This window comes from Corapipo altera, unplaced genomic scaffold, assembly GCF_003945725.1.
Source record: "Corapipo altera isolate COAL_440 unplaced genomic scaffold, ASM394572v1 1, whole genome shotgun sequence".
Classification (NCBI taxonomy): domain Eukaryota; kingdom Metazoa; phylum Chordata; class Aves; order Passeriformes; family Pipridae; genus Corapipo; species Corapipo altera.
Genome location: NW_020884873.1, coordinates 32224964 through 32247934, shown reverse-complemented (window position 1 = coordinate 32247934; position 22971 = coordinate 32224964). Strand labels below are relative to the sequence as shown.

Below are 22971 nucleotides of genomic sequence, written 5' to 3'. Positions count from 1 at the left end.
TGCTGGTGACATGCTCCAGACTGTGTTTTTGTAAATGTGGATAAAGAGCTAAAAGCAAGGAGCTGCTGCTGCTTTCCTAGCCTGCTTTGAGACATCTTGCAGGAGTGACAGCTGAAAGGCCAGGTCATTACCAGGAGGTTTAGGGAGGTGGCTTGGCCACCCCTGGAGCAGCAGGAGCCACCTAATGCTGACGCAGATTTGGATTAATGGAGAATGTGTATGGTGTGTCTGTAAGCATGGGAAGGGGGCAGATGAAGGGAGTGGAAAGCAATTTTGCTAGTGGTCCTGGGCCATTTTATTGTCTGCCTGGGATGATTGTAGCCTGTGCACTTCCAGCTGAAGATCTCCACAAGACTGGAGCTCTAAGCTCAGTTGCCTCTGCAGCTCCACCACCTCTTGAGAGGGTGCCACAGCCCTGTCATCATGAGAGAGGCCACCTGGGAGCCTCATTTTACGATAAACCAGCCACTGGATATGCCACATACGTGCTTCAGGGAGCAAAGACTAAGACTGAGACTTCCCATGCCCTGTTTTGCCTCTTCCATTTTTCTTAATGAACTTAAACATTTAATCCTTTTATTTTTCCAGTGGCATAGCTTCAGCAAGAGCGGGGCAGGCTATTGTCTTACACAAATGAGGAGCTTGATTTTTCAAGTGTTCCTCCAGGCAGTAAGAGACGGTGGGCTGAATCTCTCCAAGCTGAGGAGAGAATTGAGCCCACACCTCGCCTTTGAGCCACTCGAATAGAAAACAAAAGTCTTCATGGGTCTTACAAGGATGTCATGGACTTGAACCTGATGGAGTGGACAAAGGCAGCAGTGTTCAGTGTGGATCCAAAGTGGACAGAACCATCTCCGCTCTTCTGATAACCTTAGTGTTTCCTCTAGTTGAGCCTACGCAGCTTGCTGTCCTGTGCACTGATGGTTTGCATCCACCCCTGGGGCTCCCAGTTCTCCTTGTAAATGTTTTCCCCACAAGGTCATGGGTTTCAAGCTAACGACCAAGTGGCTTAAAGTATGTCACCACAATGCCTCTTATTTAGGTCTCAAATCCTCTGTTGGATCTTGCTCAGGACTTGTCTGAGCATCAAGTCTGCCCTTCTGCACTTTCAGCAAATCGGTATGAGAACTATGTTCAAGAGAAGACAAGAAGTTCAGTCAAACCCAGAGGAAACATGGTCAAAGTTTTCTTTCACTTTCCTCATTAGAAAATTCTACTATGGCTGTTTCTTTACTGTCCATGTTTTCCCATAAGTGCTGCATCTCAAACATCTCTGGTGCAGCAGCAGAAGTAACATTGTTTCCATCACTGAAGGTCTTCTGTTGTGAAGTTGTCCTGGAATCTGCTAAAGGTGGTGCACTGTCAGCTGTACTAGGTGCTGTACTAGGACTATGGAAGCTTGGTAAACTCCATCGCTGAAGGTTTCTCTCATGATCCGTTATAAGACCAGCAATGTTACTACCATGAGGCTCATGTTTGGGCTCTCCTATCACACTAGGAAGTGACTGATGCACTTCCGAGCTTGGGATGTATGTAGTCATTTCCAGGGGGAAAAAAGGTTGGTTCAGAAGAGTCACATTTGCCTTGGCTAGGATCCTTTGGAGTTTCTCTTCCGGCACGCTTGCAGAGCGCTCTGTTGGCAGATCTGTTTTGTCCAGCATGCCAAGTGCATTGTCCTCGGCTTCAGAGATGATGACCTCAGGAACTGGCTTGTTTGTCTCAGATGAGGTGTCGCTGTCACCAAACTGTGCCTCATTCCTTGAGGTTTCAGTTATGGGTCCTAGGTCTCGGCTATTATGAAGTCTGTTACTTCTGTCAACTCCTTCATGTTTCTTCTTGAAGCTCGAGGCAGAGTGCCTCCCTCTTTTGTGCATTTCCTGCAGCCGTCTGATGTGTCCCGTTTCATCTGCTGGGAAAAACACTGAATTCTCACTTGTCTGCCGACTGTAGGACCGGTGAGTGGGGTATGAAGGATTCTCATGGACGCTGAGAAATCTCTTGACTCTTCTTAACACTGAATACTGTCTTCGGTGTTTCTCCTCTTCCCAGGGCCACTCTTCCCCATAGAGGAATTCGGTATCAGCCAGCCTGCCAAATAAAGCCAGGTAGTAGGTGTCACTTATGTATAGGAAGTATTAGGTCTTTATGCACATATATCCTGCTGTCTCAGCAGGAAGGCATAGAAACCAAGGCCCTAGTGTGTCTGTAAGAAAGAGTGTGAAAAGGGTGAGAGTGCCAGAAAATAGTGCCTGTGCCTTTGAACCAGCCAGATCATACAGAGAGCTCTCAACATCCAGGTGCCCCTTCTCCTGAGGACCAGGCTGGGAGAGCGTTCAGCCAAGCATCTGGTACCATTTCATATTTGGGCTGCAGCTCTTTGAGGCAGCTCCACATGGTTACTCTTGTGCTTAGAGTGAGGGAAAGGGGAGAAGGAAGTCCTGCTTGATGCTGTAGTTTTTTCAGGAGAATCCTTTGGTCAAAAATAAACGCAATGAAAAAGCTACTGCTGGAAACAGAGTGCAACAATTTCAAAAAATGTTGGAATTACTCAGATGGCCAAATCTCACTTCTGGGGCATGATAATGTGTGTGTCTGAAAGTCTCACCTGTACCTGGTGCTCTTCTCCTGCACAGCCTTGGTGGTTCAGGAGAACAACTGTTGCTGCACCTGCCAGTCAATTCAGTACACATTACTGACTCAGTGCACCCCAGGAGACAAGCCAAACTGTCCTAGTTATCAGTCCTAAGAGCAAGAATGGCAAAGGGGCTTGGGCCTAATCTAAGGTAAGGAGCACAGGGAGGCAACACTACCCTGGAGGGACAGAGGAATTTCATCCAGCATTTGTGAAGATCATAGAATAGTTTGTGTTGGAAGGGACTTTTAGAGGTCATCTAATCCAACCTCCCTGCAATGAACAGGGACAGCTTCAACTAGATCAGCTTGCTCAGTGCCCCATCCAACCTGATCTTGAATGTTTCCAGGAATGGGACATCTACCACCTCTTTGGGCAACCTGTTCCAGATGTCTACTTGAGGTGAATGAAGAAGGCTTTGGATTTGGGCTCAAGTTTTGTATATTTGCTTTGGACTTGGATGAATCTTTAGAACTTGTTTTTGAAGTCTGCATAAGAACTACTCATTATTTTTAGAGATATAAACAGAGAAACAGTTCAGATAAGAAAATAATAAAAAGTGAACACATCAGAGCTGTTTGCATTTCACAGGGCTAACAGGGATCTATTTTTATTCGCTCCTTCCTTCATATTTTGTGAGAAGTCCTTCTTATTAAAAAGATTGTTTGCAGACTTAATAATGTTTCTTCTTTGCCACCTTTCCCCCCTAGCAATTGCAGTAAAATAAATTATATTCTATGAGTTTTTCTTCTTTACTTTTTTAATGTTGTTCTTTACTTTACTCTTTGGCATTTTATAGTTTTTCCAGAAGTAAATAATTCTGAAGAGGCTGATTGTAATAAGAGGAACTCATATAAACACATTGTCCTTTGTAGTAGAATGCATGCAAAATGAAAAAATAAGAGGAATAAAAATGAGAAACCAGCAATTTTGAGGCCAAATGAAACAAAAAAATTAAGCACCTTTTATTTTGATAAAGGCGGGAAATGATGGGAAAATTGTAAACATCTTGAGATAATTTTTAAAGTTAACAAAATGGCTACTGCAAAGTTTTAGAAAAGATTTGCAGATAAGAACATCTTGCCTGGTATTTGTTCAGTCATGACAGGATTTACACTTACTGACCTGTCTATATTACAGTGTGTCACAAGTATTTAAAGTAACAGCTTCTAAACCAACTGGCCTATCACTGATTGCTCTAATAGATCCCAACAACAGGGGGCAATCCTTTATCCTCTGTATGTTTCTTTGTAACAATGGTTCTTATGTTGATCTCTGGAAATAAACCCTCTTCATCCCTTCACAAAATCTGACCGCTCCAACTTGCATGCCCAGATTATTAGTCAGTGAAAAGTCATACAACATTTAAGATGATTTTTTGTGGATCTTCACAAAAATCTGGACTGATTTTAGCTGTAATTTGATAACTAAATAAGCAAAGGAATAGCTATTTTGCTAACTGGGGGTGTATGAAGCAGCTGTAGTAAAGAAAGTATTATTAAGAAAAGTCAGCACTGTCTTCAGGTGCCATCCAGTGCTCAGAGACTGTCAATAAACTCTCCCTGCAACACGCTCTATTTACTAATTATACAGTTTAGCTGTGTGTGCACAATTTGTATGTACACATGGACCACTGGAGACATCATCCCACCAACACCAGCCTGTCTACTCCCTCCTAATATCACTTTCCATTTCCATCTCCCCTGCTTGCAGTATCGTCACAGCCTGCGCTGACTATCTGTCAATCAGTGTGGGCTGTAGAGGTGGTGATCTTTCTGATGGCATTAAGGACCTTAGTACCACTCACCCCATTTCAATAGTTGATCCAAGAAATGAAGGAATACAGTAATCAGCAGCTGCTTTTGTGTAGGGAGGCCGAGCAGAGGAATCATTCCAGTAAATATCTTTCTCCATCCTTGGCAAGTTCATATGCATCTCATCCACCGCCAGAAGTGAGACCTTAGATTTTTTTTTTATATAAATCATGTCACTTTCAGCATAGTACAGTATATGAAATAATCTGCTTTATATTCCCTGGGTCAACATTTCTTTCAGAAACCCTTTGACATAAGCTGTGTGTGATGGCCTGGGCATTAGGAAGAGACTCAGTATTATAAAATAAACCCCCTATACCCACCTATATACACAAAAGTGTAAATTTTACTGTAATTTGAGTCTTCTGTACTGCAGAGATATTTATGTCAGATTGCAGTCATTTCCAGTAGTTAAATGTGATCCTCCATGTGCTATGAAAAGTTTGTGTCAAGTATTAGCTGTGCTCCTTAAAATGTCTGGAGGTCAAGAATCTTTCTGATAAGCTTCTTCCCCATTTTAAGACATTCAGAACCAAGTATGTGGCCATCCTGTTCTAGGGCCTTCTGATATATTTTATACAAGAGGCTGTAAGGCACTGTAGCATGAGTACCATGAAGTAGTGCTAAGCCAGAGAGCATCTTTGGTAGTGTGAAGTCCTTTCCCACTCCTGTGCACACCTGCATTGCTTACTTTGGTTAATATGGTGGTTTGCTTGGCCTGCCCTTGCTCCCTCTAACTCCTGGGCTCTGCTTTGCTGTCTCAGTGGTCCCCAGCCAAAGTGGAGTCCCACAGCAGCTCACCCAGCCTTGTACTTGGCTCCATGCAAGGGGAGCAGCAGATACCTTCTTGTGTCTCTGAGCTCCTTCATGGCACAACAGACAGGGGCTGTTTGGGAATTGGGGGTATCTGCAATAAATGTGTACTCTGGTCATCACACAGCTCCTGCCAATAAAGACACTGGCTTCTGTGGCAACCACAGATGCTGCTGTGGGTGGCAGCATCAAAAGATGAATGGTACTGGCCCTGCTTATTAGTTCAGGGCCCTGCTTGGTCTTTTTAGCATTTTCACTGCCTTTTTTCTTAAAGGAAGGTTCACGTGCAATATTTTAATCTCAAGACATTCAGATTAGCAAAATGTGTTCTTATCTGTGTGGGAATGGCTTTTGGATTTTGCAGGATTGACCTACATTACATGTTTTTCCAGGCATAAAGTGATCTTATAGTTTGAGATCAGCTGTTTGCATGTTTCGTCAGGCATCATAAACACCAAATGCCAAAATCAAGATGAACTATCTTGCCGAAACAAACTCTGGGGATCACAACCTTCAGGGAAAGAATTTGTTTTGCTGACATTTGGTGCCCTAATTTGTACCTCAATTTAAGAAATAGGATTAAATGTAATGATAACCTATCATATAGTAAAGTGGGAAGTAGAAATAACAACAGCAACCTGTAAATTTCTATCAATGCACCAATTAGTTTCAAAATCATCATCATCTTCTCCAAATGGATTAATAAGCTGTTCAGCAACCTGAAAAGAAAATGAGACAGTGAAGAGAGGTTGGAATGCCATGTCAGGACTACTGCTGCAGAGAAAGTAAGATTGGATTTTTCTCTCTCTCTCTGCCTGTCACTTGCAATCATAGCTTGATTTCCTGTTTGATGGTTTTGCCAGCCTAGCAAAGGAAGAGCTCGCTTTCCCTATAGATTCATAACTCTCTGCCTTGCTGGTGCTGTCAGTCATGATTGTTGGTGCTGGCCTACTGGGAATCAAGACATGTCTGGCCCAGGGTAATTGTCACATAAGATAGTCATTACCTTTCCTTACTGTTGTCTTTGGCTCATTTAAATAAATGGTTTAGCAGCTAGGGGCTCTGTTACTGCACTGTTATCTATGATAGTCTACCAGCCCATTGGGTCAGTATTCCCAAGCCTTGCAGCTGGAGTTTGCTGGATGGAGTAGAGCTTGGCTCTCCAGCTCAGCCCTCAGACCCAGCTTCTTTATCAGGGTTAATCCTAATGGCACCCTTCCACAGCTTTTCAGGAAAAGCAACCCACAAAAACCTTAACTCAAGCAGACTCCATGCATCATGCTAGCCAAATCCAAGAGATAGAATCAAAGTCTGTTCTTTAATTTAGCCTTCTGGCTTGGGTTTCTCTACCTGAAGAGATCGAAACTGCAGGGCAGAAGCCCATCCTGTGGAGGAGATAAGCAAAGAGTGAGCTCAGGCACCTTGGTGATGAGGCACCTTATTCTGGGAATGAGTCTGGGAAGAGAACCCTCTCTGGCTGCCCTCATCCAGTAGAAAAACAACCAGAGACTGCCCCTTCATCCCCATGATCACCAAAGTACATTGTGGGGAGAAAGCACATAGCTGCTGAGGGAGGAAAAAAAAGGATGAAACAGGAAAATTATAAAAAAAAGGTTTTAGGAAATGCAGTCTGTTTCTCTATTTCTTACTTCCTTGGTACACTGAGGTTAAATATCCTCTCCCTTCCATGCTTTTCTCCTTCTGTTTGTCTTTCTAAGCCCCACTTTTGAAGCCAATGACATTCTTGATGACCCTTCCAAGCCTTCCTTGTGGTCACCAGGACCAGAAGCAGCAATCAATCATTGATTTAATGTGCATATGGGCAAAGAAGCTTCATGATTAAACAGTCCTCCTCATTAACCTCACTATGAACAGCTATGATCTAAATAACATATAACAGTAAGGTAGTTGCTCCCTGGGTATTTTTCCTATGTGTCCCTAGGTTGTGCCCATGGGTAAATTGACTCTTCCAGTCCACCACTTCCCAGACCAGTGCTGGAAGATAACAAAGGACCTACTGAGTACACTAACCCTATGAAAACACATGTAAGGAGGAATGAAGGAAGACAGGGGCACCTCTGCTCATACTCATTAACCGGGCCTATGTTATTAAGTTCTGGGTATAGCTATGAAAGTGCTGCAATAGGAAGGAACCAGAACACAGTCTGTGCTGTGGCTCTGGATCAGCTTTATGTGAAGCAGAGATCACCACCCAAAAAACTGTCACATGAGCTTAAAAAAGTGAGCAGCACTGGGACAGAAGGAACAGCAGTGGTGGCCTTTTGTTTGGCTGACCTGATCCTGGAATGTGAGACAAGGCTTTATTCTCCAGAAAGGAATGTAGTGCTGGTCAACTAAACTCTGTATTTGGACAGTCCATCTATCCCTGTAACGAAAATGGGGATTTAGAAGTGTCTCACCTGATGGGAAATTTTGGCCCTGTATTGTAGGTATAACAGGCCAGGCTTGAGGCCAAGGAATGAGCTCATTTTAGCCATTATTTCTGAGGAATTGCCATATTACTGGAAGTCAATATCTCAGGGCCCTTTTTGCTGCCTGGCAGCCAAAGGCCAACACACTCAGCAGGAAACCGATTGTAACCTTCAAGACAAATATCCTGACTTGGGGCACTGAAGGTTTGGATGAACCTCCAGTCTCAGGGAACACTGCTGATATCAAATTAGCTTTTTAAAACTTCTTCTCCTCCCTTTCATTTCCTTATGCAGAAGATTTTTCAGTTACAATGGCATCTCATACCTGCTGTAGCCAGGAGTTGGCTGCAAGCCCTGAGCCTAACTGGAAGAGATGCTACTAACATCCTTCGGTGCTGGTGAAGGGGAAACCATTGCCCCTCAAGAGCACCAGAAGGGCAGTCAAGAGGAACAGCTTAGTTTTGTAACCCACTAGTAAAACCCTGGAAGACGTTGCCTAGAGATAAAGCCTCACTTTTCTCCAGGAGAAATTGCTACCCTCAGTGCACCAGCCTCCCTTCCTCTCTCTCCTGCTCCCATCTGGGATGGTTCCTATGCAGCAACCCCCTTTTCCCCCCTGATTTCCTATGACACAGGACTAGAGTAGCTTGCCCTGCAGCCTCCCTCACAACCTCCCAGCTTGGTATGCTGTCTTCCCTACTCTACTCTTTGGAGCTGGCTGGGGGAAGGGTCTCTAAAACTGGAAAATTTTGTGCAATGTATATTCTAACAGAAAAGTCAGAAGTTTCCTCTGACAGAAAAGTGAGAAGCTTCCTCTAAGTTTCCAGCCATGATAAATAAACACAAAAGGAAATATTAATGTGCACAGCCCCTTATGTACCAATCTGATTTTTATCTGAAACTTTTTTCCAGTTAGTCTACTGTAGAGGAGAGAATCACCTTGAGATACCTGGCTTAATTACTCAACTATCAGATTGATGGTGATACATTAACCTAGCAGTCATCAATGGGCTGATGGGCAGCATCCAATTCCTTCTATAACTGTTTTTAATGAATGTTTTTATGTAGTGGAATTGTAGCCAATATTGGCTGTCACTCTTTCATAGCCCCCTGGAACTGGAGACCTTTAATTGCCTGCATCTGATGAGGTTAACAGCTGATACTAGAGGCTGGCTTTGATTATAAGAAGAAATTATGATTCAGTCCCTTTCAGCCAACACCAGGTCTGGAGCAGTATTTCCCCACTGAACAGTGGAGTGGGAGAAAGGTTTTTTTTTAATCTTTCATCCGTTGTTTTATAGGCCAGGTCCTGAGACCTGATTTTTTTGGGTAATATTCCCTTGCGGTGTTGTGGCTGCATTGGTGCTACTCAAATGGGCTCTTTCAGGTTCATGACCATTTCTTACTGTACAATCAGGTGGAATTAAAGATGTATTGTGTGATGTGTCTATATGACCACAGAACACTTAGGGCTGAATTCAGCTTTGGTGTAACTCCAGTAATCTCTGGTGATTTTACAGTGTGTCACAGATCTGACACCTTGACCAGCCCCATAGAGAGGGTTCCCCCATCACCTTTCCAGAAAGCTAGTTTACCTTGAGCCATCCTGCGTAGAAGAAGAACTGTAACAGTGTGAAGATTGGAATGTAAATATCTAAGTCATGGCCCTGATACCCTTGGTCAGTATCCAAAAATTGGCGCCCTATCAGGCAGGCAAAGAAAAACGTATAGACTGCGAGAGTAACAACCTGCAAAGAACAAAACTTCATTGAAATAATACATTGGAATAATACAATCTTATGCACAAAGCAACACATACTCAAAGGGCTGTGACTGCCTTTTGCCATGTAATTTATGAATCTGTAGGAAGATATTGCAAATAGAAAGGCCACAGGTATAATTATGGCCAGGAAGAACACCCAGGAAACATAAAAACATTTCAGTTCTTCCCTCCCCTCTTCCAAACTATGCAAGATCTTCAAAACATCTCTGCATTAAATATGACTTAAATAGTTAGCAAGGCCTACACGGTCCCGCAGGACTGAACCAGTGCTCCATAGCTCAGAGACTCTGGTTGAGACTATGAATGTTTTGTACCAACCTCCCCTTTTTGGAAATCATGTTTCGAATTTACTAAAGGAAAATAGCTCAGTACCTGGGTATAGACCAGTGGAATTCCAACCCAGTCATAACCAAACAAAAGGCTACACCAAGACCGGTATTTATTCATCTCCTAAAGGGGAAAAACAAACAAACAAAACCCAACAAACTCCAACAAAATAAAATTGCATGGGATACTATTATGAATTATAAATATTTTGTGACCGTTCATTTTTGCACATATAAAAAGGACAGGGAGATATGGAAGTCTAGTATATATAAATTGATACCATAACTATATCCAGCACCCCTTTTGAATATTCACTTGGTTTATGGAGTTGGAATGCTTAGTATATTATGTATTTCTTCACAAACTGTCTTCTGTTTCTATCTTATCCCCAGTCTAGTGATACATGAAAGAGGATATATTATATCATAAAAAGGATGTTTTACCACTTAATGAAATATTCAGGGAGATTATCTTCCCTGTAACTGATATTAAAATCTTCAAAATGCTACATTATTCTCATTTCTCATATTCTCAGCAACAGAACAAGTATAACTTACAGTGATGTTACAATAATATTTTACTCATCAATTTATTGCTTCTTTTAATACCTTCTTAGTCATATAAAAAGAATCCCACCAGTCTGCTGCTGTGTGTGTTTGAGTGTACATTGGTACACAATCAAAAGTGGGATAAATCCTGAGTAAGATAATTTAGATGACACAGGGGATCTGTGCACATTAAATAAAATCAATTATGTGAGTGAAAAGCTACCACATAGCAATTTCAGATTAGTTTTCTGTGGATTTACTTTTTCTACTTACATTCATCAGTGTCTGCAGATCTACACTGTCTCGAATTCTTCCCTCTTTTCGTGCCTTTGATGCCAAATTTCCAAACCACACAAATGGTACCCAGTATTTCAGGTGGGGAGACTTAAGTTCATCAAAAAGTTTTCTTTCATATCTTGTCATAAAACCTGTTTACCAAAAAAAGTAAGTTTATTCTGTGCTTTCAGTGCTACTGATACTATAAATTTTGAATATGTTTGAATCTGTTCATGTGATATTTGCATAGAACTCTTCTTAGCACAATTTATAATTCTAACTAGTAACCTATTCCTTTTTTTTTTTTTAGCTTTTTTTTTTTTGTCAAGATAGATCTTGCTTGAAACAACATGTTTAACTACCTATGCAAAATTCTTCGTTACCAATACAGGCAATAATTTGCTATTACTGTGTTCTCATATCTGACTGCTGACATATTGTAGATACATACGATGTTAAGAATTGTAAAAATTACTCTCTAGTTTCATATTCTGCTTTCAGAAAAATAAGGAACAGGATATATCAGTCAAGAAACTCTCACTTTTCAGCAATGACAGCTTTCAGCAGCATCTCAACATATGTTGTAAGGGCAGTTACATGACCTTCTGGTTCTGATAATTTTTTGGTAAATTTGCAAAGCAGTGAGCAAGCAACAGAGGATACAAGTGCATTCACGAAACAGAGCTCAAGAGAGCGTACCTTCTGCTAGCAAAATACTTCCCTGCCAGATTGTTTCATGTTTTCTTTGGGCTTATGAAGGCATGCAAAGAGACAGAAGGGGAATCATGAACAGAAATCCCGCTGCTAATGGGACAATGGGCCAAGTGACATGCTGTGGGACTGCAGGCTGAAACTGCTCTCTGCCTGGCAATTTGCCTTGCTCGGGTGCTGGGAAGGTATTATGTTTCCTGAAGATTCCCCTGCCTTGTGAAATCCTTCTTCTCCCTGCTGCAAGAAAGTCCATGGTCAGATATCAGGGGAGCCAGGGCTGTGTGTGACAAAACCTGCATCAGAGCCAACTGCTGCCTGGGACTTGGCAAGGGAGCAGGTGGGCTTTGGAGCAACACCTCTTCCCCATTGGAGCAGAAAGCTCTGCTCTGCTGTCCTCCTTTCACCTAGCCTTGGATAAAAGCAACTTCAGAAAATTCCCATTTTCCTTTGTCCAAATCCTGGATTTTGTGGGATTGGAGCAATCTTCAGGTTCAGAGGATCTTAATTTTTGCTCAGGTGTGTGTCATCTAACAGGGTGGGTATAAAGCTTCTTTTGCTGTGTTGACATTAGCTCTGAAGCAGGACAAAGTTAGTAACATGACAGCCCCAAAATAAGTGGCTCAGCCAATCAATTACAAGTTTGAATGCTGAAAATTCAATAAGAGAATTGAAAGTAGACTCCAGCTAGTAACTGAGAATATGTCCATGGTTGCTAACATTGCTAAAGATAGATGAGGCAGCAAAAAAATAAATATACAGAAACTTAGTTGTTTCATATAAAAATGTGAATAAGGATAAAGAAGATTTGCTAAACACGGTGACCTTCTTAAATATTCTGTTGTTGAGGAAGATGTCGCTGTTGTGCAGTTGCAACAAGTTAACACAGGAGATTTGAAATACTGCAACTACTGAGAAGGAAGGCAAGGACAGGACAGAATATTCTGTGATAGAGTTCAGCAGCAAGACAATACTCCTGCAGCAAGACAGTATCCTGGAATTTGAGAGCAGAATAAGATAAAGCTTTTAAAAGGTCTCTGGGCAGTTTGTAGCCAGTTCTCATAATCAACTGTACAGAAATAATCAGGCAACCAGAAAAATTGACCTGCTAGTCATGACTCGTGACTCCTAAAATTCAGTCTTTCAGGCTGCTTCCATTTCTATCTGGCCAGCCTGATCATTACAGGACAGGAACAGATGTTTCTGTCAGGCTGAAACAGACAGACAGGATAACAGTCTGGAGTAAATACTGGATGCAAGTCACTTGGAGGCTCTGGGAAGTCATTATCTGGAAGGACACAGCCTGAGGGGTGTCACAAAGAATGACAAAGCTCCAAGGATCAGTTCAGCTTTCCACTGAAACTGGGTACCTTTTGTTCAGGAAAGCTCAACAAAGTCTAGTTCTTCTAACAATAAAGTTCAATTTGACATTAGACCTAGTATTCCTATTGCAGAAAATACTGGTGAAGGTGACCGCAATACAGACAACATGCAGCTCTGAACCACTTGCTGTTACTGCAGTGGTAAAGAAACACTTCATATTCCATCAAATACAGGGGAGGATATCAAACCTCAGTTATTAAAATTACATGTTTTCTAAATGTGGTCATCCTATTTGTTTTTAGGAGTATTTAAAGAATTAACTGAGAAACTCTCTAAAGAACACTGGATTTGACAAGCACTGGAAGGCTGGAGCAGCTCCAGAAAACCAGAAATATTTGTCAAATATTGTGCCAAGATCTTGAAAAGGATGATCTAAGGAATGACAGGGCACTGAATCCTTGTGGAAGTATGAGAAGATTGACATGGGGTGCAATCAATAAAGAATCAAAGGGCACTAATGTGAACAGTGCCAACCAAAGAGATCTTATGGGATAATTATTGATGAGAACACAAGCCTGGCTGGAAAAAAAAAAAATCACTCATGCTCTTCCTCAAGTGATTAGAAGAGTATTCAGTTTTCCTGACAAAACTGAGTGGTTTGAGATAAGACTGGTTCAGGGTATCTATATCAAATATTCTGAGTACTGGCAGTTACAGAAGAAGGAACAATGAGCATGTAGATAAAAGTTACACTTTCTGCTTCTGTGTTATGTGGGAAAGGGTTAATCTAGATGCTTCCTTCCAGTGGAGGATTTGAGACTGCAGACTTCAGCCATCCTTAGGTACTTTTGCTGTTGAACTCACACTCCTGTTTCTCTTCAGCATTTCCTATCAACTCTTTTTGGTGGTTCTCTGACCAGTGGCTCACTCTTTTCTCTGTTTTTTAAGACTTGTGATCTTGAGCATCCAGCTTTCCCCCTTGCACCTTGCAGCCAACAGAAGTGCTATCTCAGGACTGCTACTAGGCATTTGACACTTATGGTATACGTGCTGCAGCACTCAGCATCACAATGTCATGAATCTACCTGCATCTACTGCCTACAGTTCCACAGAAAATGTTAGAATATAAAAACGAGTCAGGAGGAAGGTCCAGCACTGAAGTCCATATCCTATAGGGAGAGACCATATATGGTGAAGCTATTGAGTGTTATTCAAGCCTTTGTGCACTACTGAGAGGAAAATGGCGTTTCCATCTAATTAAAAAAAAAAAAAAGAAGAACCCAAATCCATCACAAAATCCAGTGAATAGAAGATGACTGTGCAAGTTCAGACTGAGAATAAGATTGCCCTCTTCAACAGCAAATTCACTGAATGTCTGTTCACCTAGCATGCACTGTAGACTCCAGTATATCCAGCTGAATTTTAAATCTGGACTGGTTGTATTCCTAGAAGATATTACAGCTTAGTCAGAAATTGCAACATGATAAAGGATGCTGTTAGTAAGTTTTTGTGTCTTGTGTTATGGATGAGTTAGACTAGATTATTGTGATACTGTTCTCAGATTTAAAATCTATGAATTTAAACAGTTCATTTGCTGAAAAGAGAAATGTGTAATGATAGTTATGCTGTGGCAGTTTGCAGTTTGACAGCAAAATGCAAAATCGTCACAAGTTGTTTCAATGATGACTGTGCTGTAAGTATCACATTCTGCTGCTCACATTCATATTAAATGCCTCCCTCCCATGCAGTCTGATATGTAATGCCACAGGGAGCTAGGGAGGGGATGATTGCAGATTACTGTCTAAATCACTGGATGTTAATAGGAGCAAAATATACCCTGAAGTGCTCAGTATTGCATCAATAAAAATTCTGCATCACAATATGCATTAAAACGAACAGAAGGAAGAGTGAAATCCAGAGCTGACTACACTATCAATACTTAGATATACAGTTTATAGTGAAATATTTTCCACTGTTAAAAAAACTCAACAACCAAAACTTGTTTTCCAGTCTACAATTTTTGTACAAGACTGTGACATTCTGTCTCTTTTGGAACAGATTGTCTTTAGCAATAGGGAGGCAGAGCTGGATTAGCTGCCTGGAAATTCTGTAATTTTCCAGTGCGTAGTAGAAGCAGGTTGCTGGGGAGAGTGACAGAAGCTTCCTTGATCTCTCATAGGCTCAGGTAAACACTGTTGTTGCACAGCACAAGGAAAAGAGCTTCAAAATCCAATGAATCCAAAATAAATTATTTTTTTCCCAATAAGATTGGTGCATCCTGCCTGGACTTTTTTTTAATATCCAAGGATTCTCACGCATATTTGAAATGTGCATATGTATATATACATTGCATATTTTAAAGTGCTGCAACTTTGCTTATTAATCTCTGCCAGAGGAAGAAATTTAAGAAATGAAAGACATTCAGTAAAAAACATATGACTTCTCCTATTTGGAACAGATCCCCACATCTTAGCACTGGTGTTCTACCTCTGACTATGCCAGTCAGAAGGCACAGTGTCACAACCTTGCCTTTAAATAGTCAGTGGTCAGTCCTTCATAGACAAACAAAGGGTTACATGACTGAACTCCCTTCACTATCATCACACTCACTGTGTTATCAAAACACAGAAAATGAAGACATGCTTAATACTTAGGACATTTATTGCTGAAAAACTAAGGTAAGGTTTTAAATTTAAAGAAAAAACCCTTGGAGCTGAGGGTTTTTTAAAGTAAATTACAACTTAAAATGTGCAATCTACTTAAAATGCAGTCTACTTAAAATAAATTGAGATAAAGCTGTACTTGTGAGGTGCTTACATGAGAAAAAGTTGTATCCTAGACATTGAGGCAACGCTATATAACAAGCTACCACTCCTACTGCATCATATTATATTGCTTTGTTATTTTTCATGCTTTAGAGAACGTTATACCTGTTCCACATGCCTGAGTATTTGGGGCAGACCTATGGCCTCCACTGTGTCTGAAAAAAGATTCACATAAGAGTCTTAGACTCATTTGATTTCTATAGTGTTGCTAAATGAAGACTTTAGGAGTATTAAAGATGCATGCTTAAGGTCTCGTCAATTTAAGTCACTAACACAAAGGTGACTGCTCTGACATGGGTTAGTATGGGGCACACATGGGGCCACAGAGGAAAATAAAAATGAGTCTGCTCCTTCCCTCCCTTAGCCCCCCCTCCTCTGAGGGAAAGGAAAGCAATTTTGTGAGCAGGACTCTGATACCTGCTCCTACCACATGGTCCATGGTGGGGAACCTTTTGTACACGGCTGTGCTCACAGAGCGAAAGATCAGCAGAGATGTTAAATTCACATAACGCATCAGAGTCCTCCTTAACAAGCGCCCATATTCATCTCTGCCCTGGACACAGCTAGAGATGAGGAACATCAGACGATCTGGCCATGGCAAGTTCACAAACTGGTTCCACCAGCGATTCACCACCAAAGTAACGTAGAAACCTGGGGATTAGAAGAAAAAAAAAGTCCAGTGCCTATCAGGATTTCTGCTTGGGTTACTTTGATTTAGTTTGCAGAGTATTATTCGTAACACTAAGCTGCTACATTTCCCAGAATAAACACAGTAAGTCATGTCAAAGCCCAGAATGCAATCAGTGCTAATTATTTAATAGACACTGCAACTTAATGGCACATTCCAGCTGAGTATATCAGACCCATGAACCTCCAAATTTCCTCTTCTGTAGTGAAACTTAAGTGGATTTAGTGCCTTGAAAGATCAGGCATAATGTATCAGTGTTATTTGTCAATATATATACATATATATATATACACACACATATATGGAAACTTTTTTTGTTGGTATATTAAGAACATAAGCATAAGTGTTGATGTGACAAAAGCAACTTGAATTTAAGGAGACCTGTTAGAAGCTGATGATTTATTGTGAGCCTCTAACATCCCACATGCCCCTCAGCTCTGAAATGCTTCCATGCATGGACATTCACGAAATGCGTGAACAGAGACAGTGTTGGAGAAAAATTTCACATGTAACCGGTACTTACCAAGCACAAAAGTTACTGGGATTTGTTCAGCATATTTGTCACAGTAAATTGATAATTTTTCAAAGAACCTTTTTTTGGCTACCTGTAAGAAAAAATCTGCAGCAAAAATAAAATGTATTTGTCCTTTCATAATATTCTGGCACTAGCTACAAAGTGCAAATATGTATAAATAATCAGGTATGTGCAATGGGGAGCAACCTTGGCTAATGTCTTCAAGCAAATTCTTAAAGGCAACATGCTGAACACTTTTGGCATGTATTAAAGAAGCTGGAGGAGAAGACAGTATTCCCTGCTCTTTGCAGTTTTATTATTACTAAGTTGATTGGCACTACTAGTTAGAATCAACATACCTGGGGAGAATCAGTTTGCTGTCTCATACCAACCAAAGATGATAGTAAACTGTAAGTCTGCAAGTAGAGTTTGCTCTCATTTTTCAGAGGGGTACTTAATACTCAGGTCTGCTTGAATTGCAAAAGGTTACCAATCTCTCTAATTGCTCCTATTTGAAAATGTCATGTTGTTGCAGCAGTTTTTTACTCTGACTCCTTTGAAATTTTTCTTTTCCGTAAGATTAAAAATACAACAATTGTATTTATTTTGCAGTGAGGAAAATATTCACCAAATTATAGCAAATTGACCGGACCGTGTCAACTGCTGCCCATGGGAAAAGATATGTACAAAATACAAGCTTAAATACAAACTTTTTAAAAATTGTATAGATGAATATTATTACAGTTATTCCTTGATTTCATAGAAAAGAAACATATAACAAATATTCAATGGGATTTGTTTACAATTGTGCAATAAAAGCTGGAGCACACATAGAAAGCTTCCCATGGTGTATTTACCATGGTCTTCAATTGCCTGACATTTCAGTAAAACTAGATTAATTTAAATGAATGTGAGACTGTTGTTTCCTTACATATTAATACTGTAATTTTCTTTCTGAGTTTACAGGTATAGATTACTGAACATTCTGGAAAATTACTGATTAATGACAAACTGAAGCTCATTTTCTCCTTGCTTCACATAAAAAGCAGACAGGTATAATTATGGATCATGGTAAGAGCTGAATCATGATTTTGATACTTCTGTGTAGTGTACTTTGTCAATTAAAAGTTTCACTGTACTAATTGATGCATTCCATCTGTCATACAGCTGTTTAATTCACACCTTGGTGGAAGAAGCAACTCTTCTAACTGATCCTCCCAAGTGCTGGATGACACACAGATAATAACCATATCTGGCTTCCATGTAGTTTTCCTTGGCTCTCTGCAAGCCTAAAAATAAGGTTTGCATGCCTTTCTAGCTTTAAGCAAAACTTTGCTTTTCCTGGCTATGTAACCTGACTCTCAACTTATTACCTCTTGGGGTTGTTAAATAAATTACTACTGACTAGCTGAAGAGTTCTGCAAGGAGAATAACTGATCATCTAAAGCAGGGAGGCACACTCACCTCCCCTCCAGCTCAATATCAGAACAACAAAGGCTGTATAACCTAGGCTAGCTATGAGTGTTTATTTAGTGTAACTTCAGTAGGATAGTTGCTCAATGCTGGGCTGAAAATACAATAAGCTGAATATGATAGAATTTACACTCTACGTACTGTATCTGGAACAGTAAACTAAACATGGAAATGAAAGCACATTAGAAAAAGTCCAAGGAAAAGATAATAATTACGTAGTAACCTCCCCCCATCACTCATCAGCCTAACACTAGGAAGTGTGAAACTTCAGTATAACATTTAATGAGATGTGAATTGGAAAGAGTGTACCTGTATAATACACTTATCGCTGTGTAAAGAGTAGCAAAAACAATAAATTCTCTGTACAGCAATTTGTAGATGCTGCCTTTCCACCTTAGGAGTAATCTGTGAAATCCAAAGAAAGTGGCATTTGCTACTTTGCTGGAATAAGTGACTGTCATCGTCTTGGCAGGCTGTGCCTAGAAACAGTAGAAGAGAAGCAGGAAACCAACAACATTTTAGACAGCATATCCTAGCCTGAATGCACCCTTGTATAGATAGATACATAGACATACATGCACATATAAATATATAAAAGTGTACATAAATACATGGTGTGTGTATTCATATATATATAGAAAGAGAGAGAGAAATAAAAATCTTGTAGTTACAAGCCCTATTGAGTCCGTCCCTGCAGATTGACTGATACAAGGCTGTATTTGGGCTTTACCTCAAAGACCACCCAAACTCAATAGTTAGCACTGAATGTGGCCACTTTCCTGGATGGCAGTGGCAGAGACATGTTACACCTCTGAGGTCTCTGGTTGCTCTCAGTTTGCTCCAGTCTGCTGCGAGCAAAGTATAGCAAGTAAATTTGCTTGAAATTTTTTTCAAAACTTCTCAGTTTCTTGGTAAGAGAAATAAAGCTAAATTACACAAATGCACCTTCCTCCCCAGCCAGTATTTTTAGCTGGCTTGGTAATTATAATAATCTAAAAAACAAATGAGATTTGGAGACTGCCTCTTTCATTACCAGTTATGACAGCAGCTGAGATCAGCTGGAGAACTCTGTTGTTTCTCACCTTGACTTACCAGACTTACTCATCAATATTTCAGCATTGCATGGCCATGCAAAACAGACCATAGGGTTGCTCAGGTAGGCAGGGTGCAACACAGTATAATTAAAGTACTACTGAAAGTACACAGGTAAAATACTTTGTGCTGGGTTTGTTACTTGCTTACCCAGTATAGGGAGATGTTACAGAAATTTTGATGTGCTTACAAAAAAATCCCAACTCCAAACGTGGGTGAAAGAAGTTTTACACAGCATGCAAAAAGGGAGTAACTAAGACGAGCACCTCCAGACAGTTACTGTGTTTCACAAATATGATTCTTGTCTATATTTTCTTGATGCCACTGTTGGACATTTATACTTGGGGGAAAAAAATCTGAACCCCTAGTTAATAGATGACTTGGTAGTATTTTATGCAACTTGGCTCTGTCTCTGATGCAGAGCATAAAGTATGCCATCAAAATTCAGCAGTAAAAGCGCCACTTTTTTTTTTAGCTGCCAAGGGAATCAGTAGGGAAAAGACACCATAAGCCTTGTACTACTGACAGGCTGTCTCTTTTCTTCTGCAGAATGGCTACTTGAGGTTCACCAGTCTGGGATTGGAGATTATTTTTTGTTGTTGTTTTTTTTAAGACATATGGGTTTTACTCTTTAGTATCCACATGATAGCTTTCCTTTCCCTGTGCTTTAGCACAGACCTTTAAATTTTTTTGTCATTGCTGTACTCCATGAAATTCAATTCAGGAGCCAAACTGGCTGACTGGAATGCAGAAATACAGTCCTGTCTGCTAAAAATCCTGTGGTCAGGATTCAACGCTTAAGAAAATGGAAAAAATGTCCATCCTCCATCAGAAATGGGGCTTTACAAACAATGAAAGAAATCTGTGGCTGGGCTGTAGGGGAGGAATAGGGTAAAAAAAAACTCTTAAAAATACACTGAGTTTCCTTGGATCACTCTAGGAGGCTTTAGGCCGTGGCCATTGATGCTGTGGAGTATGCGTGTTCAAGCTGTATCATTAGTGAGTGTGTCTCTGTCTCCCCACTGGTATGCAATTTATAATGGAAATCTCCAGTGGGACTGACTGCATGTAGGGAGTTCTTAGATTTTGAAAAGATATCTGATAATGTGAGGGCTTACAACCTAGCAGGAACCCAGACCCTCAGTGTAACACAGTGCCATGATGAGATGATGAAGTTAGACAAATACAGGATGAAGCAAAACAAAAATTGCTAACCGTGGGGGCAACTAAATGTCAGAACACAGGACTGGATAGACACCCTGATGTTTAGGGTCTTTAAGCTGAGAGCAGATAGTTGGACAGAAGAATTCACAGAGCTGAGACACACAGGGTTGGGTCTGAGGGCTCTGTTTGTCTCCCCTAGTATCTGGGTATCTGTTAAACTTTTTGTGAGGCTTCTTCTGTTGTGCATCATGGAGGGAACAAGATTGCTTGCAGCACCCTCGCAGCATCTGCAGCTCTGCAGGAAGGCAGTGATTAGTGTCAAAAACACAGTTCTCAGTTTCTGCACATGGGGTTCAGGAAGGATTAACTCCTCCCAGGCATCCCAGTGACTGGAACTGCCAGTAACTGGTCAGTAGCTAAGCTGGACAAAATGAGTTCTCCTCCTCTACTGAAGCAAATCCTGTTTTGCAAGGCCTAGTGGATGGGTTTTGGCCACAAATGCAGAGCTGTAATGATAATAGGATTCAGGATTAAGAATATTCCTCTCTGCACTGGACTAGGAAATGAGATCCATTTGTCTGCTTGATTCAAGCAACTACATTTTACTTAATCACATCCCAGCCATCTCTCTCAGCGCTTAACTCAATGCCACTGGCTCTGAATAGAAACTCTTATTAACTTTGGAGGCACTGGATGCCCCTGCTTTTTCTTTCTGCCTCTGAAATGGGGTAAATAAAAGTGGGACTGTAAGAGCAATGTCAGGCTTTGATGCTTTGGTTTCCCTGCCCTACTTTGCCTTAGTGCACTGTGTTTTAGTTTCCTGCTAAGCAAATGCTTTATTTAACATTTATCATTAGGTTCATATAAGGACTTCAGGATAATATAATTCAATGTCCTAAAATATACATTAGGTCAGATAAGGTGATTATAGAATGCTTTGGACTGTACGAAACTATGAAAGATAGAATTCTGGAGAATTCTGTTGTCTGGAAACAACTACAACCACTTGGGTATGGCCTCCCCATGCAATGGGAAGTTTTGGTGTAAAGCCTTGAGCTGAGCCTGGTCCTTGCACAGTGGTCCCAAGCCCTTGGTTCATGGGCAGCATGTCGACTGAGAGTCCTTCCAACATTACATTACTTATGGCCACAGGAAATTAAAAAGCTAAAGAACCGGAAGAGCAAAGCATAATGATGCCCCCTGGCACATTCCTTCCCGAGCACTGTTTTGGCCAGGGCTGAAGGACAGAGCACATTAGATAACACAGACACTGGTGTTAGGAAAAATGTTCCTATTAATTGTGTTGCCTTTAACTTCATTAGCAGATGTAGGGCTAGGCTGGTATGGATTTGTGAGTTTTGGGGACATAGTACAAGTCATGCCCATTTGCTGCCTGTAGACACCTTGACTCATATCTGTGATGTTGCTTTTCCTTTTACTCAGTGTTTATTCCCTCTCTGAACCTTTCTCAACCACAGGTTGAAATGTGAGTTATATATTACTCCTCCACTTTTGCTGAGATCATCAGAAGACTTCTTAGCCATAAACGCCTAAAAATTAAGTGTGTCCCACCCCATTAATATTGAGCTCAACTGTAAATGGGATTTTTGTCTAGCTGAGAATTTCAGGATATATTAGGATTCAGAGAGAAACCACAGTAAAAAGTAACAGCCATCAGTGTTCCCTAACTGACCATGAAAGGCACATTACCGAATGTATAAATAAATAGTGCCTCTACACAGACCTACTCCTTTCTGTTGTATCACCTTATTTCTTGGTTCATGGCATAGGAGAGAAAGTGAATGAGAGAGATTTGAGTTAAGCCAACTGTAAAAACATATTAAGCTCACACTATATCCACTGACCTGCTATCTTGATTCGGCAATCCAAGCCCGAAAGTAAATCCTGGACCCTTCCTCTTTCTCAGACGTCCCAAACAAAGTCCCCTTCAGATCTGCAATAGTCACCTTGCTCTTCCCTTAACCTGAAGCAAGGGGTTGCTGCTGCCGAGCCCCAGGAGAAGTGGACTGACAAGAACAGGGGTTAAAATGTCTTTCCACTTCTGGAAGCCTGTTTTTGCCAAGTACTCTGTCCTGTCAGTTACAGAGGGAACAAACGCAAGCAGCAGCAGCAGCAGCAGCTGCTGATCTTGCTTTTTTCTAGTCTATAATTATAACGCCACTTGCCATCAGAAGGACCTCTTTCATTTGAATAAAGAATTTTGCAATGGTTTGGCTGGTACATACAGTTTTTTGTATTTTATTTTCCTCAAGATGGGATGGACAAGAAGGGAGCATTTTGTTATGAGACTTCTCTTGAAAAGTATGAGCTCTCTAAACCAGCTCTGTGAAGACACATCAGTGAATAGCACTGACCAACTACATCTAAATAGGAAGACCGAAGACAACCCCACCAAACCAGAGTTTTTGCAACCCCAGCTACACCTTGATCCCACCTTGGAGCACACCTTTTGCTATATTGTTGCCTTGTTGATTTGAATTGGGAAATCAGGACTCTGGAGTATGCTGTAGAAATCACCCATCCCTCAAAACAGGTGGA

The 22971-nt window shown here is 40.9% G+C and overlaps 1 protein-coding gene across 1 annotated transcript; it reads right to left on the bottom strand.

Moving 5' to 3' along the window:
* Positions 1-153: 153 nt before the first annotated feature.
* On the bottom strand, positions 154-22430 carry BEST3 (bestrophin 3). The gene is given in 11 exon segments (XM_027655085.1): positions 154-2088; positions 4440-4591; positions 5898-5978; positions 9287-9439; positions 9847-9924; positions 10623-10777; positions 15899-16132; positions 16693-16765; positions 16767-16788; positions 18466-18635; positions 22278-22430. Coding segments are annotated over 10 exon segments (2010 nt in total). The 5' UTR covers positions 18618-18635; positions 22278-22430; the 3' UTR covers positions 154-1178.
* Positions 22431-22971: the final 541 nt, after the last annotated feature.